Source organism: Mustela erminea, chromosome 2 (genome assembly GCF_009829155.1).
Source record: "Mustela erminea isolate mMusErm1 chromosome 2, mMusErm1.Pri, whole genome shotgun sequence".
Lineage (NCBI taxonomy): Eukaryota > Metazoa > Chordata > Mammalia > Carnivora > Mustelidae > Mustela > Mustela erminea.
The window spans coordinates 83,369,727-83,388,457 of record NC_045615.1 but is presented as its reverse complement, the minus strand read 5'-3'; the positions used below and the strand labels follow the sequence as shown (position 1 = coordinate 83,388,457).

The following is an 18,731-nucleotide window of genomic DNA, read 5'->3' as shown; positions in this document are numbered from 1 at the left end:
GAACTGAGATCAAGAAATTAAGTATGGAAGAAATTCAAGCTTTCAAGAGCACTTTATTAAAAAAAAAAAAAATCCCTGGTGCAGATAATGAGATTTAACCTAAAGACCTTACTTTACCTAGGAAGGCATACACAGAGTTGATACCCACATACCCACCAATTAGAACAACACATAAATTCCAGATGCAGGCAAGCCTATATGCAGACCTTCCGAATGGGATTCTCCCCTTCTCTCAGGAGTAAATAATTATATTAAAATTTTGTATTAACAATTCCCCTTGCTGTTCATGGTTCCCATGTGCTATGCATGTACCATGAATTTTATGTTTTATATGATATTAAATTGAGTGAACTCCTTTGTGTCTAGCTTATACATCTTCTATTTTTAAGATTAACCCATTTTGTCACATGTAGCTTTAGTTCTTTCATTTCCACTGCTGTATATTTTCCCTTTACATGACTATAGCACATTTTACAATATAGTGTACTATAAATGGGCATTTTAAAAATTTCACTTGTTTTTTTCTATTATGAACAATGTTACTGTAAGTGGTCTTTTGGTAAACATTTACAAGAATATCTCTTAAAGTGAAACTGTTGGGTTATAATAGGATATGTCACTGTGATTTCAATTGGCAAATGCAACAAAGTAAAGATGAGAGCATCTTTACTGGCCATTCAGTTTTTCTCTGTATGAATTTCCACTTAATGTTTCATTTACTACTTTTTCTGCTGATATTACCATTTTTTTTCATGCTGATTTTTACAATTTAAGATTTTTACCATACCAATTTTTTATTACTTTTATGCACTACAAAATTCATCTCCTAATTTGGGACTTCCATTCTCTCCACAATGTACTGAGGAGCATAAGTAATCAATTTTAATGTACTCAGATTAAACAAGGCAAAAAAAATCTTATAATTAGCCTGAACATACTTAGTGGAATACTCTAAGAATAGTTAAAAAAAAAAAAAATTTGGCAGGAAGTCTGTTTCTTCCTCTCCCTCTGCCCCTACCCCAAGCTCGTGCCCTCTTGCTCACTCTCTCTCAAATAAAAAAATAAAAGTTTAAAGAGATTTAAAAGAAGTAACCTTTCAGTATTCATAGTAATAGTAGTATTTAATGTTATTATTCTAAAACTATTTTATCAAAGGATAAATAATAATCCTGCTACTGTGGTTAGGAACAAAGATTTTCTTTTCATGTAAGTAAAAAGTAGTACAAATACAAAAATCAAACAAATTAAAATTAAAACCTTTAATCCTAAAGTTGAACAGAAAATATCAACATGAGGTTATAATGTACTTTCCTCTTTTTTTTTTTTTTAAGATTTTACTTATTTACTTGAGAGAGAAAGAGAGATAGCAAGAGAGAGCATGAACAGGGGTAAAAGGGAGATGGGGCTTGATCCTCATACCCCGGGATCACAACCCAAGCAAAAGGCAGACGCTCAACCAACTGAGCCACCCAGGCTCCCCTAGTGTATTTTTCTTGAAAAAGAAAATCTCTAAACTCTTTCAATCAAAAAAACCCAGAAACAATAAACAACTCAGTAGCAACTCAAGCACTGACAAAACATTTATCATGCCTGCTGGCAAACAAAACAGTTAAACAGCCCAATTCCACCTATCACAGAAGAAAGCAATGCAAGATGGACTTGGAGCTAAAAGCCAGTAACTGATGAATGGCGAAAGGATCAATAACTACAACAGGGGCACCTGGGTGGCTCAGTCGGTAAAGCATCTGCCTGCAGCTCAAGTCATTATCTAGGGATTCCGGAATCCAGTCCCATGTTGGTTCCCTGCTCAATGAGGAGTCTGCTTCTCTCTCTTCCCTTGTTCTTCTTCCACCCTTGCTTGTGCTCTCTCCCTTTCTCTCAAATAAAATCTTTTAAAAAATGAACTATGATACAGTGAAACACATCTAATACATTTATGAAACCATAAGGATAATTTAAAAACGAACACAAAAATTAAATGTCATTGGTCATCAATGAAAGATGTTAGGGAACCAGCTCATTACTTTGAAAACTAGTGAACAAAGGGAAAAAATTGAGCACTTATTCTCTTTTCTGTAAGAACTCTATCTGAGGCTAAACAAATAGCCAATTAGGGGGAATTTCTCTTTATGGAAGTATTCTACTAAATTTAAGAAGCAATGATAAAAACATAATTATCACCACTTTGCAGCCCCTTGAGACATAAAAGCTCCAAGCAATGATTATCAATGGTTATAAGGCCACAATGAGACAGACAATTGAACATTATGTGCCTCTTGGTAGAAATATTCAATAATTACTTATGACATATTCTCACAAAAATTTAAGCCTCAATCTGATGAAGCCTCTATATCAAAATTCAGGACCAGAAAACAGACTGAATGAAACTGGGATGATGCAATCAGCAAAACCCAGAATGTGAGAAATTCTACAGGACAACCCAGTTCCTTCAACAGTAAGTTGCAAGGAAAAAAATTATTTTGAACCTATAGATTAAACAAGACATATCAATCTTGGAATGTTCAAATTCATATGAATCCCAATTTTTTTAAGTGATAATTGAAGAAAAGTAAGTACGAACTAGATATTTGATATTAAGAAATTAATATTAATTTTAGCTGTGATAATGGCATATATTATTTATGTGTTTAAAAGAGTTCTTTTTAAGGACACATACATAAATATGTAGGAATGAAAAAATATTAATAATAATCAGAAGTTTGCTTCAAAATTATCTAGTGGGAGTAAAGACAATGAGTGGAGCTAAGATGAAACAAAATTGGCTATGAAATTAGTAGCAAATGGGTACATGGGGGTTTCATTACATTACACAGTTTGTTTTATTTTGGCATATACTTGAAGTTTTCCAAATTAAAAGTTTTTCTTTAACCTGCCTTCATGAAAAACTATAACAAAACCACTTACACTTGCCTGAAAATGTTGGATTCAATTTATGTATCTCCCAAATGTATTTATATGTTCACACTAAGCTAAGGCCTTAGGACAAAAGAATGGTGTTAGTCGTATATTTTAGGAATCAGCAAGTCAGTGAAAAATTTTATTTCAAAAAGAGAAACTTTTCTAGCAACCTCAAAATCAAATGAGACACATAAAGAACCAACCAATCCTGTTTGCTTTTCAGTAAGCATCTGGGTTTGAGCATGATGTGGTGTTACAACAGATGACTCCTACATCACCTATGTGATCACCTGCCTGTTCAACAGAAGTTAAGGTGGGATTATACTGTAAGGCTGACTTACCAAATTTACAGTCTGTACTGTCTGCCAAAGGATAAGTAACAGTTGAGTTTTAAAATTCTAGTCTTTTACCAGATACCTAAACGTTTTCCACAGATAGAAAAGCAGCAAACTTTGAAAACAATTTAGAAGTTTATTATTATTAATACTATTCAGAAACTATTACACACAAAAGCAGATTTACATACCTTGCCTGGACTGTGAAGGTGCTACACGAGCTTCTTGGTTTGGCTCAAAAGGAAGTTCAGGTGTTAGGTTTTCGAACTGCTCTTTACTAATGAGATTTAGCTTCTTAAAGTTCTCAACTTCTTGCTGAAGTAGAATGGAGGAATCTAATTACTCAACTGGCTAGGAGAGTGACCAACAAACAATAATTGTTACCAATCTCAAAAACTGAGTTCAACTACAACAGAAAAAAATGTCCTAATAAAGAATCTAGCATTATACTTACTAACAATTAATGTTTAGGACCTAAAAGAGGCACAGAGAACCCCCAAAATATTATGAATATTATATAATTAAAATACATTATAAGAGCACACATTCTAAATCATTCATTATTTGTTGAGCATTTACACATAAGTTCACTAGGGTATTATAGAGGTTACAAAGTAATCTAATAATGTATGTTCCCTACCCTTAAGGAATTTACAAGTTAGATGGAAAAAAAGAAAGGTACACAGAAAAATTAGCAATATTAGGCAGCATATGAAAAATGGTAATATTTGGTATAAGAATTGAGATCATCAGGGAGGCATTACAGAAGAGATGGGACAAGAATGAGAAATTCAGATGAGAAGCTTAGAATAAACAATCATTTATTAGAAAATAATTCAGTTAATGAGAAAATCTATATAGAATCAGTGGCAAAAAGGCCTGATATGGAAATGTGAGAAAGCTATGAGAAGACCTTTATAAGACAAAGAAGTTTTCACTCATTTTCTAGTAATAGGAAACATGTGATGAAAAATAAATCTAGATGGCCCTGGAGATTCATTTCTAACCCCCATTTATAAGGTTAGCAGCAAGAAGGCTTAGTGGGTCTGAGTGTTTTAAGCTTGAAGGAAGAACAGGCCATCCCTGCCTCTTGGGCTGCTGAAGCTTCCGCTTTCTAACGACTGTTACATAATCACTTAGATGTTCTCTGCCCTGACCTACATATAAGAGAGAATTAGAGAGCCCAGTCTTTAATGCAAGGTCATTTGGCCATGGTGCATGAGGACCATTCATGCCTGGCCTAAGCTGTGAAAGAAAAAGGGAGTTTGAGAGATTCCCTGCACTCTACTACTTTTTGTTACATTTCTGCCAATAAACCCTGTATCACACCTACATCACTCTGTGTGAATGGGTCCATGACCCATTAGAGAACAACATCCAAAGAGGGTCTTAGCAGGTAAAAATAAATAAATAAATAACAAAACTGTCAGATGGACAAACTAAATATCATCATCACAAAACAGTCACAGTACCTTGCTCTTAACAGCTAACCAATCTTTCCCTTCTGCCTTCAAACATGAACAGTTGTTAGCTCACACCATTCATTAGATCCTGCAAGTCTTTTAAACTAGAATCTATCATGTTTTCATGAGAATACATTAAGTGATTACTTCAGGGGCGCCTAGGTGGCTCAGTCAGGGTCTGCCTTAGTCTCAGGTCATGATCCTGGGGTGCTGGGATCAAGTTCCACATGGGACCCTCTGCTCAGCGGGGAGTCTGCTTCTCCCTCTCCCTCTGCCTGCCTCTTCCCCTGCTTGTGCTTCCTATCTCTCTCTCTGTGTCAAATAAATAAATAAAATCTTTTTTAAAAAATGATTATTTTGGTTTGTCCTATACCAATCCTGCTCTCCCAAAATTCTTCAATAAGCTCTTTAAGCTAATTCAGAGTCATTACTCTTCACTGTCCCTTATCTTGTTATTACCAATTCCTACTAAAAAAAACCTTACTACTATGATTATCATATGTCAGAGATAAATATATTTCTAACCTGATGGGAACAAAAGTAATATGTTTCTGTCTTCACTTTTTAAATTAATTCATTAAGGCATCACACACATATATGCATATACACACTAGAGAAGTGCATTAATCATAAGTATACATCTCAATGAGTAATCAAAAGTGAATAGATCTGTGTTACCACCATTCAGGTAAAGACATTACCACACCCTAAAAGTAACTTTCATGTTCCTTCCTGTCACTACCCACTTCCTCTTCCTAAAGACAATCAATTAGATGACTTTAATACTATAGGTATTTTGCCCAGTTTTGAACTTGATAAAAATATAATCATAATGAATGGTTTCTTATATGCAAAATTATCTTTATGAGATTCATTGATAGTTTGTAACACTACAGCAGAGGTCCCCAAACTACAGCCCCCCAAAAAGGCCAAACAGGTTTTTGTAAATAGTTACACTGGACCACCTCCACATCCATTTGCTTAATTTCATGTCTGGCTTCATTGCTACAACTCAGAGTAGTTGGCACAATGTATCACCTATAAAGACTAAAATATTCACTATGTAGCTCTTCATACAAAAAATTTCCTCATCCCTGCTCTATGGTATTCTATTGTATAATCACACCATAATTTTAAAAAATCCATTACACTGTTGGTAAGCATTCAATTCCTTTCCAGATTATAGCAATCACAAATAATGTTGCTATAAATATATTTTTATAAAACACTTCTCTTGCTGACAGAGATATACATTTTTTAAAGATTTTATATATTTTAGAGAGAGCAGGGGAGGGGGAAGGGAGAGGGAGAATTTCAGGCAGACTCTGGTGCTGATGTGGGACTTGATCTCATGACCCAGAGATCATGACCTGAGCTAAAGAGTTAGGATGCTCAACTGAGGTGCCCAGGCACCCCAAAGAACACATTTTATTGAATGTTTACTAGAATTGGAATTGTTGAAAAGGGTGATATGCTTCAACTTTCACACAAAATGCCAAATAATGTTTTCACAGTGGTTGTACCTATTTCTGTTCCCACTAGCAGTATATATTGCTCTACATCCTCACCAACATTTGGTATTATCAGTTTAACAACTACGTAGTCATTCTAAAAAGGACCAAACTATGGATATACATACACAACAACCTGATGGACCTCAAGGGCATTATGATTAAAAAACATCAATCTCAGGGCGCCTGGGTGGCTCAGTTGAGAGTCTGCTTCAGCTCAGGTCATGATCCCAGGGTACTATGATGGAGTCCGGCATCAGGCTCCCTGCTCGGCGGGGAGTCTGCTTCTCCCTCTGCCCCTCCTCCTGCTTGCACTCTCTCTCTCAACATTGACAGGATTGGAGAAGATTATGCTGAGTGAAGTAAGTCAAGCAGAGAAAGTCAATTATTATATGGTTTCACTTATTTGTGGAGCATAAAGAATAACACTGAGGACATTAGGAGAAGGAAAGGAAAAGTGAATTGGGGTAAATTGGTGGGGGAGATGAATCATGAGAGACTGTGGACTCTGAAAAACAAACTGAGGGTTTTGGAGCAGAGGGGTCAGGGGTTCGGTGAGCCTGGTGGTGGGTATTAAGGAGGGCATGTATTACATGGAGCACTGGATGTGATGCATAAACAATGAATCCTGGAACACTGAAAAAATAAAATAAAATATAAAAATAAATAAAATCTTATAAAAATACAACAATCTCAAAAGATCACATGCTCTATGATTCTATTTATAGAACATTAACAAAATGACAAAATTATAGGGATGGAGAACAGATGAGTGGTGACCAGAGGTTAGGAACAATGAAGGAGAGACCCATGAATATGAGTCTTACAGCTCAAGGGAGATCCATGTGGTGATAAAATAGTTCAGTGTCTTGACTGTGATGGTAATTACATACATCTACACATGTGATAAAGTGACATAAAACTAGACACAGATGAGGCACTTGGGTGGCTCAGTTAAGCATCTGCCTTAGGCTCAGGTCATGATCCTAGAGTCCTGGAATCAAGCCCGCATCAGGCTCCCTACTTGGTAGAAGGCAGCCTGCTTCTCCTTCTCCTCCCTGCTTGTGATATCTCTCATTCTCTCTCTTGAATAATAAAATCTTTAAAAAAAAATTATATACACACATTTGTGATAAGAAATGTCAATATCCTGGTTTTAATATTGTGCTTCAATTATGTAAGATATAAACTTTGGAGGGAACCAGGTGAAGCATACACTGGACCTCTCTGTACTATATTTCCAACATCCTGGAACTCAATATCTCAAAATAAAAATTCAAAACTTTAAATATATAGCCACTCCGGTAGATCTATGTGTAATCACATTATGGTTTTAATTTGCATCTTCCTGATTACTTAATACTTCTAAGAACATTTAATATATTTTATTTGGATTATTCAATTCTATTACTCATTTTTTTAAAAGATTTTATTTATTTGAAAGATATAGAGACAGCACAAATGGGCGCGGGCAGGGAGAAGGAGAAAAAAGCTCTCCACTGAGCAGGGAGCCTAGTGCAGGGCTCCATCCCAGGACCCTGGAGCCACCCAGATGCCCCCAATTCTATTACTCATTTTTCTGCAGATTTCTTTCTCTTACTGATTTATGAGACCTCTTTATAAAATGTTGAAAATGTCTTTCTCCACTCTGTGGAAGAAGGAATTTGCCTTTTCACTCTTTCATGGTGTCTTTTGGTGAAAAAAGTTTTTAATGTAGTGCATTTTATAAGTCATTTCCTTCATTCTGTAATTTCCTTCTTAAGAAATCTTTCCCCTTTTGGACTCCTCTTGTACTGTTGCTGGGAATGAAACTGGTGCAACTCTGGAAAACAGTATGGAGGTTCCTCAAAAAGTTAAACTTGGAACTACCCTATGATCCAGAAATTCCACTGGGTATTTACCCAAAGGATACAAAAATACAGATTTGAAGGTGTACATGCAACCAGATGTTTACAGCAGCATTATCAACAATAGCCAAACTATGGAAAAAGCCCAAACATTCATCAAGTGATGAATGCATAAAGAAAAGGTGGTAAATATACATACATTGGACTACTACTCAGCCATAAAAAAGAATGAAATCTTGCTATTTGCAATAAGATGGATGGAGCTGGAGTGTAGAATGCTAAGCAAAATAAGTCAGAGAAAGACAAATATCATATACTTTCACTCATATGCAGAATTTAAGAAACAAAACAGATGAACATAGGGGAAGGAGGAAAAAAGGAGAAAAAAAAAGGAAGAAGAAGAAGAAGAAGAGGGAAACAAACCACCAGAGACTCCTAATGATAGTGAACAAACTGACGGTTGAGGGAGGGAGGTGATTGGGGGTGGGCTGGATGAGTGATGTGTATTAAGGAAGGCACTTTGATGAGCACTGGGTATTATATATAAGTGATGAATCACTGAATTCTCCTGACACCAATATTGCATTGCTTGTAACTAACTAGAATTTAAATAAAAATTTCTAAATAAATTAAATTTTTTAAAAAGGAAATCTTTCCCCTTTCTACAAATGCTATCTATACCTTCTCTTTATAATTTTTTACCTGATTATGAAATTAACATATTCTCTATTTAAAAGTTTGAGCAGCACAAGAGAATAAAAGCAAAAAGCAACACACACACACACACACACACACACACACACACACACAGCTTTCCCGACTCAAATATCATATAGTATCTCATCTTCTAGAATATTATTTTGCCTTTCACATTTAGAGTCACAATATATGTAGAATTGATTCTTTGCATATGGTAGGAGATAAGGGTCAATGTGCACTTAAAAAAATGTGTATTCTGCAGATATTGATGCAGTATTTCATCAATTAAACAGTTTCTTGACTGTATTATTTGCATTTTCTATATCCTGATTTTTTTAATCTTCATGCACCTTTCTTAATAAGAAAGTTGTTTCAAAGTCTCCCATTATGTTTATAAATTTGATTTTTTTGTACCTGCCAATTTTCATCTTACATATTTTGATGTCACATTATTATATGCATACACTTTTAGAAGTATTATATTTTCTGTGGCAACTAAACCTTTTATACTTATGAAGTGTCCCTTTTTATCTTGAATAATTCTTTTTGCTTTAAAAAACCCACTATCAATAGAGTTACATCAGCTTTGTTATGTTTATTGCCAATAATTTATTCAAATCTACAAACACGTTTATCCTTTACATTGTTCTTCATTCTTTTCTATATCTTCAAGCTTCCTTCTGGAATCATTTTGAAATCACTTTCAAAATCTTTTGACTGTATCTCCTATGCCTAAAACAGTCCTTTTAATATTTTCTTTAAAGCAGATCTGCTGAAAACAAACTTTCTCAGTTTTCACATGGCTGAAATTATTTTACCTTCATTTTTAAACAAATTCATTGAGATATAACTCATATACCATAAAATTTGCCTATTTTAAGTATATGATTCAATGATTTATTTACTTTATTCCTGAACACTAATTCCCTTTCAGTACTGCGATTATATCATCCCACTGTCTCCTGGATTCCATTATTTCTGCTGAGAAGTTGGCTGTAAGGTTTATTTAAAAACAAAAACAAAAAACAAAAAACTGTATCTTTGGGGTGCCTGGGTACCTCAGTTGGTTAAATGTCTGACTCTGGTTTCAGCTCAGGTCATGATCTCAGGGTCGTGGGATTAAGCTGTCAAGCTCTGCACTCAGTGCAAAATCTGCTTGAGATTATCTTCCTCTTCCCCTGCCCTTCTCACGCTTGTGCACACTCTCTCTCTCTCTCCCTCTCTCTAAAATAAATAAATTAATTTAAAAAAATTTTAATGTAGCTTCTAAAGTAATCTGTTTTTTTCCTCTGGCTCTTATTGTTTTCAGCACTTTTACAATGATGGCTTTGATATGGTTTTCCTTGAATTTATACTTTGTGGAGTTCTTAGGACTTCTTAAATTACCCCTCAGCAGTTTTGGTAAAATGCCACCCATAGTCTCTACAAATATTACTTCTGCCTTGTTCTCTCCTCTCTCTTCTGATAATCCAAGTATATGTTAGACCTTTTGACTGGATATCCTATGCCTTATACTAATTTCTGTATTATCTACCTTTTTTGCTCCATGCTTCACTCTGGAGTCTTTCGACCTATCTTATAGTTTAATAATTCTGCATTTAGCTACACTTATCTACTGTTAAGGCAACTCCCTGTGCTCAGTTATTGCACTTTTCATTTCTGGAATGTCCATTTGATTTTTTTTTTTTTTTAAGATTCCAGTTCTCTGCTGAAATTCTCCAACTTTCTTTTTTTTTTTAATCATATTAACAATAGCTAACTTAAAATGTTTGATAACTCTGTTATCTGCATCCTTATGGTCTATTTCTTGTTTCTTTTTTATTTTTCCATCACATCACCTTGTCTTCTTATATGCCTGACTATTTTTTGAGAGGCAGACATTATTATTAAAAATTTGAGGCCTAGGACACTACTTTCCTCCAGAAAGGATTTGTTTCAGTAGAGTGGCTAGAGGCATCAGAATGTTAACTCAATAAAAGATTAAAATTATTAGAAACTGACTACTGAAAGCAGATCTTTTCCAGTTTACCCTACTTCCTAAAATGTAGCCCTTCAGAGTTCCCAAAGCCTGGAAGGTTTACTGGAGGTTCTCTTCCCTCTAGTTTTTGAATTCCAATTTTTGTCACCCTTGCCCCGTGATTTTTTTTTTAACTCTTTTCTGCCTCTCAGTTGATTTTTCTGGAACTGACAGATGCCTCTAAGGAAATGCAGACACTGATGCCTGTGTTATTTAGATTTCCTACTTCCAGATTTTGACCACACAATTCTTGACTATATTATTAGTTCTGCCTTCACATAAGTTTTTTTTTTTTTAATCAACTTTCCTAGCTGTTCTCAGCAGGAAGACTCACATGAATTAATTAATCTACCAAAACTAAATATACGCTCAAATCTAATTTTTTAATAAATGTATAACTTGTTTTGCTCTAAAAGGGGTCAAAGAGTCTTAATAATCGAATGTATAAGAAATACTTATAAACACATGAATTACATTTCAGTATGAGAGTAAAAAACAGGCATATATGAGGTACAAGAGTAGAAGAGAAGAGTGATTTATTTGGAATAGAGAACAATAAATGCTATCAAAGAATTATTTCCTGAGGGGATATATTTGAACTAGATTTGCAATCTAAAGGATGAAAAGGAGTTTGGCAAGCAAACCATATTGAAAAGATACTGCAGGCAGAGGGAACAAAACATGCAATGTGGTAATGATAGAGTATAAAATTTAATTCTGAAAGCAGTGGCATAATGAAGATAGACATATATGAAAGAGCCAAATCATGAATTACTATTTGCCAAGGAATTTGCACTTTATTTTGGAGGGGTGAGTAAAGAAGCACCAATTAGAATTAAGAAAAATATATAAATGGCTATACCTTAGAAATTTGAGGGGTTACATTCTTTTCCTTGGGATCATTTACTTTGAAAATAATGTAAGCCTGAAACTGTATCCATCATTGCAAGCACATAGAGCAAGCTGGTTGAAAATGAAATGTTAACACAGAAGAAAGCACATCAAAGATAGGGAGCAGAGAGATGTAAAATCATACTCTTAAGTTTCAGATAAAGACTCACCTAAAAGCAACAACTGCTTCTTGGACTTCTGGTGATAAACTCCCTTACTTGCTGGGAAGAAAGGAGGAAAGGAGAAAGGAAGCAAGAGACTACTCTGACAAGAGGAAAGCTGGAAAGGGAATAAACTAGAGCCAAGAACCTAGTGTATAAACTACATGGAAAGATGATGCAGTCCAGAACTATTGCATGGCTGTAGGAATGGATAGGAAAGGATGGATAGGACTTAGTGACAAACTGCATGTTGGAAGTTAGAAGTTGATAAAGAGTCCTGAGGTACCCAACCTACATTTAAAAATACAGGAGACAAATTGGGGATAGGTTCCTCTAATTTCTTTAAATGGAGATAACACAAAATGAGATACCTTAGGAACAAGAGAGATAGCTGGAAAATCTGACTGGTTATATATTGCTAGATACCCACAGACACAGGAATGTCATTAGCCATACAGTTAATGACAAAGACCTGGGAGCAGAGTCCCTTACTTGTGGAAAAGATAATACAAGATAACAAAGTAATAAGGGAGGAGATTAAGGACAGAAGCAGGGAAGACCATATTTAAAAAGCAAGCAAAAACTGTACACTTAAAAAAGAGAGGGGAAAGTAGACAGTCTTGTTGTGTCATAAAGTATGAAAAGTGCTAAACAAATAGGGACATATCACTTGTACACAAGTCACCCTGAGAAAGCTCTAGACTGACCATATTTGAGACATTCTGACCATCAAAATGAATAATTCAAGTGGCATCTGGGTGGCTCAGTTGGTTAACCATCCAACACTTTGTTTTGGCTCAGGTCATGATCTCAGAGTCATGGGATCAAGCCCTACACAGGGCCCTGCACTCAGTGGGGAGTCTACTTGAGGTTCTCTCTCTCCCTCTTTCTCTACCCTCCCCCACATGCTCTAAAATAAATATTTTTTTAAAAAACAATAATGACAGGAATGAAAAGGAACCCATTCTAAAGTCCATACTGACCCTAAAAATAAATAATTTAATTAATTAATAATAAATAAAATGGAGTTCTTCTTTTTAACAGAAGAATGTAAAGTAATTAACATAAAGAGAAAAAATTAAAAAATTACCATCATATAATCACCATAGTAGTAATATATTCAGGAAAAATCATCAATAAAGGCTAAAACATTGAGTGGAGACTGCTGGGGAACAATTTGCAATTTCGAATTGTCACTCCAGAGATAACTAATTAATTACAAAAGGGAAAAGGTACCTTTACAATGAATAAATCTGGTACACATCTTGATAACCAAATGACCAATTCTAGACCCGACATCATTATGTCTCCTGAGGTAATGTACTGAACAGTGCACAACATCACCCAAGTAATGTTCCTGCCAAAATATTTAACCTGAAATTAATCATGTGGAAATGTCAGGCAAACCTAAACTAAGGGAAATTTTATACAATCACTAAACTGGATGCTTCAAAAATGTCCATGTCATAGAAAAAAAAAAAAAAGGCTGAAGAACTCATCTAAATGAAAGAACATTAAAAAATATAATTCTAGGGGCAACTAGGTGGCTCAGTGGGTTAAACCTCTGCCTTCAGCTCAGGTTATGATCTCAGGGTCCTAGGATCGAGCCCCGCATTGTGTTCTCTGCTTAACAGGGAGCCTGCTCTCCGCCACCCCCCGCCTGTCTCTCTGCCTACTTGTGATCTCTCTTTCTCTGTCAAATAAATAAATAAAATCTGTAAAAATATATATAATTCTAAAAGCAATGGTTGGTATCAAAAAAATAGTTGGTATCAAAAAAAAAGTTTTGAAGGAATTATGATAATTGTGAGAAATCAAAACATGGACTGTATATTAGATAATAGCATTCTATCAATGCTAAACTTCCTTTGTTTGATAGTTATGGTTGCACAGGAGAATGCACTTGTTTTTAGGAGATACAGGATAAGAAATGTAATGATGAAGTGATGTAATGTCTACAACTAACTCTGAACTGGTTCAGGAAAAGGCATGTATTTTACATGTATCTATAAAAGTATAATATAATGAGAAAAAAAGCAAATGTGGTTAAGATGTTAACAACTGTTGAATCTAGGTGAAAGGTATACTGGTGTTCATTATATTATTCTTGAAACTTTTCTAAAGATTTAAACTCTCCGAAACAGGGACTTGGAATAAATGCAGGTATGTATTACAGATAGAGAAACATGTCTGTAACATATATAAAAAACTAACACACTTTAATAATGTCTTTCCGAAGTATACATTTATCTACAATTCATATTGGCAAGAATAAGAAGGATTCTCTTCAGCCAAGTTTCTGGAAAGAACCCTTGGTACTGCAACTATATCACCTCCTACTTATATCAATATGAACTGCAGTCTGGGTGGTAGAAGTAGGTAAACAGTTAAGATTTTTTTTTTTTTTTTAAAGAATGACCATGACCTTAGAAAAAGTAAGAAGCCCATAGAAGCAAAAATTAAAGTTGAGAATACGTCCCTTTGTGGTTCATGATCCCAGAAACCATTTATTTTCCTGGCTTCTTCAAGTGAAACTTTTATATAACTACACCTATTTTTTCTCCTAATAAGTACTAATGGGCATTCTTTTCTCTTTTGTTCCCCTCTTGTTTTTCTATACCTTAATAATTCAATAATTTTTCCAGTTTTAATTCTCTCTTCTACACTAAATACCTTAAAATCTATATCACTGGCTTTCTTACCATGTCCAGGATTTAGAGAGAGGATTAAAGACATTTTACATGAAGAGACACCATAACACCAATCAACATTTTCATATGTGATCCCAGTATTATTCCCTTTTAGTTTTTCCTTGTTAATGTTCCTATTTCTATCACACTAATACTCTGAACTGTTTCTTTCTCTCTCTATTTCTTTCTTTCTTTTTTTAAGATTTTATTTATTTGAGAGAGAGAGAGAGAAAGAGAGCACAAGAGGAGAGTGAGAGGGAGAAGCAGACTCTCTACCAAGCACAGAGCCTAATGTGGGGCTTGATTCCAGGACCCTAAAATCATGACCTGAGCCAAAGGCAGCTGCTTAAGTGACTGAGCCACCCATGTGCCCCTACGAACTATTTCTTTAAAACCTTTTCCCATAAAAAAAAAATAATAATAAAATAAAAATAAAAATAAAACCTCTTCCCAGTTTGGCACTTTTCATTCTCACAAAGCCTAGAACATAATCAGTTGTTAATGAATGTTGAAAAAAAATATCCCTTTGGCTCAACATTTCATTTCACCTTTATTATGAATAAGTACGTTAACTCAATTTTTGCCCTCTCCAACTCTGAGCTAGGCTGTGTCAAATTAAACCATATTAATTCATATTTTGATCACATCACGTTATAAGAACTACAATTGCTCCTGATTCTAAATTCCCACATAACTTTCAAGATACTTCACAGTCTAACCCCATCACACCTACCCAAACAATGTTCAATTTCAGCAAAGTATCATTGTTAACATTTAACTTATAGAAATCTGATTTAGGGGCACCTGGGTGGCTTAGCTGATTAAGCATCTGACTCTTGGTTTCCATTCAGGTAATGACCTCACACTCTGTGTCAAGTCCATGCTTAGTGAGCAGTCTATCTGAGATTCTCTCACCCTCTCCATCTCCCCCCGCCCCCTGCTCTCTGTCTCAAATAGACATTTAAAAAATTTTTGATTTATACTTGTGTAGCAGTAACAATAATGGTAGTTTTCCAGGAATGCAACTGCCATTCTATGCAATGAACAAATGTACTAACGTAATCAAACCCTAAAATGCTAACTCACATAAGAAAAAAAAAACCAACAAAAGGATGTATACATTTTAATAATGTTCTGATCCTTAGAAAGTAAAGTGTTCAAACAAGTATAGTTACACCCAGTCCTAAAGGACCTAATTTTATAATTAAGGGGTTTTTTAAGTTTCCATGCTACTGTGGAGTGCAAGGCACCACTTGAACTCATGGCCCTGAGATCAAGACATGAGCTGAGATCAAGAGTCAATTAACTGACTAAGCCACCCAAGCACCCAAAGGGCTTTAATGCTTTAAAAATAAAGTCGAGAACCATAAAGAAACAGCATTTGCATTATTTTAAAAATTAGTCTCTAAGAAGATGACCATGAACATAAAGAGCCACCAAGTTAGAATCCTCATAAATTTTCTCAAGTGCTTCAAAAAGCGAATCATTTTATCTAATCCTGCTATATTATTATATACATGATAAATTTACATAGCACATTATGATGTGGGGCTGTACTAAGCCATATATATAACTGATGGGTGGTTTAAATACTTTGGCTATACTCAACTTACAACTTAAAAGGACTCTAGAATCAATTCCCAAATAATACTTAACTCTACTGTATTAGAGAATTTACATAGTTAGGTCTTCTTAGACCAATCAATACTGAGCAAACTTTCTTTGCTCAACAGACAATATAAAAAAATTGCAAGCTATGTTTTTCATGAATTCGATCATTGTTAAGATATTAGTAAGTGTATCTGATACCAGCCTAAGTGTCTTAGTGAAAATAACAACAAACTGATACAAAGTACCTATTTCTAGCATTGTACAACTATCAGTCTAAGACTGTGATTTCTGAGAGGAGAAATTTACAAGGTGGATTCCACCATCATCTGAGCTCTCTTAATGGATACAATTTCCTAACCATGGCATAGGAAGCTTCAGCCCAAGGAAAGAATGGCTATCCTGCTGAGTTGAGAAGGTAGTACTTAGCATTCCAGGAAGCTGGAGCAATGCAATCTGTGAAAAGAACACTGAAGATGAGGCAGCTATGACGGGTAAGGGGGCAGTAAGTTTGAGTAAGGTTCAGACCCCCTAATGGCTAAACTACGTACATGGAGGACAAAACTCCCTGAGACATATCCAAAAGTAGCTGCTATGGGGTTAAGCTAAATAGATATACTAAAGGTTCACAGTGTTAGGAAATGACAAGCACTCAAATCCAGTTGAGAATGGAAACACCTTGTTAACCACTCAGTAATACCCACGGCACCCAGGTGAGATACATTTAAAAAATTAGGCCTTGCTATAAAGCAAAGCTCACACCCTAAAGAAAGATCTACTCTAGGCCCCTAGCATAGTTTAACACAAAATTTGGCAATACATTGGGTAAGACAGAGTTTAGAGGTTAAGTTCTTTCAAGCTAAAGGCTTTCCACAAATCTGACCAAACAAAGATGAAATCAAGCCCATGCAATTCCAAGCTGGCCAGCCAACTGAACAAAAAAACCCAACATTCATCAACAGAAGATGACATAATCTATAACCTCTAAAGTAAAGTATTTACATGTTCCATAAAATATTTTTTTAGATTATTAGATGTGAAAAGAAAGGAATATATAACCCTCAGTCAAGAAAAAAAAAAAAAAAAAAAAGCAGCCAATAGGAACGACAGTTCCTTTTCTTTGAAAAAGAGAAAAAAAAAAAACCAGACCCGGGAGGCGGGGGGAACACTTTATATACAAGGGAACAACAATACAGATAAAGGTTCATTTCTCATGAGAAACAGTTTAAGGCCTTAACAGAGTATCTTCCAGATGGTGGAAATTCAAATTCAAATGTTGGACTTTAAGACAAGGACGTTAAAGCAAGTATTACATATTTATGTCTGATGAACTGAAGGAAAAGATAGCCTTAATGAGTGAACAGGTAAGGAATCTCAGCAGGAAAAAAGTAAACTACAAAGAACAGAAACTCTAAAAATAAAAAGTTTGTATTGGGTGAGCTTAAAAATAGAGGGGAGATGGCAGACAAAAGATAGTGAAATTAAATACAAATTAGAAGGTACAATCCAATCAGGTAAGAAAACAAGAACTTCAGGATCTTTGAAACTATGAAATGGTGTAACATACATATAATTGAAATCCCAAAATTTAAAAATGAATAAGAAAGAGTAGGAAGAAATAATAGCTGAAATTCTCTTCAGTTTTGAAGAAAACCTTCAAATTATTGGTCCAAGAATTTCAGTTAACCCTACGCTGAATGAATTCAAAGAAAACCAGTCAGAGACAGATCGTAGTAAAATTGCTGAAAATCAGTGTTAAAGTGGAAATCCTGAAAGCAGCCACACAGCGGGGGAAAACACTTTATATACAAGGGAACAACAATACAGATAATGGTTCATTTCTCATGAGAAACCGTTTAAGGCCTTAACAGAGTGTCATCATTAAAATGCAAGACAACAACAACAAAAATAATCTTTCAATCCAGCTTCTGTATCTAGTAAAGATATTATCCAAAAATTAGTGTGAAATAAAGATATTAAAGGCATTATCAGGTAAACAAAAACTAGGATGATTTGTCAGCAGACCTGCACTACAAGAAATGCTAGAAAGTGCTCACAGGCTGAAAGGGAAATGATAGCAGATAGAAACATAACAGAGAAAGGAATTAAAAAGACTGATATAAAATACTATTATACTAAGTGAAATAAGTTAGAGAAATACAAATACCATATAATTTCACTTACATGTGGAATCTAAAAAAACAAAACAAATTAATAAACAAACCAAAAGCAGAATCAGACCTATAAATACAGAGAACAAACTGATGGGTGCCACAGGGATAGGGGAATGGGCAAAATGGGTGAAGGGGACTGAGAGATACAAGAATCTACAAGAATCCAGTTAAGGAGTGAATAAGTCATGGGGATAAAAGATTTTGCACTATAGAGAATTTGTCTATGGTATTGTAATAGTGTTCTATGACAACTGACTGTAGCTACACTTGTGGTGAGAGCAAACTGTGAGGTATAGACATGGATCACTATGTTATACACCTGAAACTAATGTAACATTTTATGTCAACTATACTTGAATTTTAAAAATTTAGGTAATGTAAAAATAAATATATTTTTAAAATAAAAATAAATTTAG

General features: G+C 34.8%; 1 protein-coding gene across 7 annotated transcripts in view; it reads right to left on the bottom strand.

Moving 5' to 3' along the window:
- The window catches only part of LARP1B (La ribonucleoprotein 1B), a 124,055-nt gene that overhangs the window by 33,867 nt on the left and 71,457 nt on the right, over window positions 1-18,731 (bottom strand). For all 7 annotated transcript variants that reach the window (XM_032333383.1, XM_032333382.1, XM_032333380.1 and 4 more), the window contains one exon: window positions 3,446-3,569. In XM_032333383.1, coding sequence (XP_032189274.1) covers window positions 3,446-3,569 — 124 coding nt within the window. The remainder of the gene's footprint in view (window positions 1-3,445; window positions 3,570-18,731) is intronic.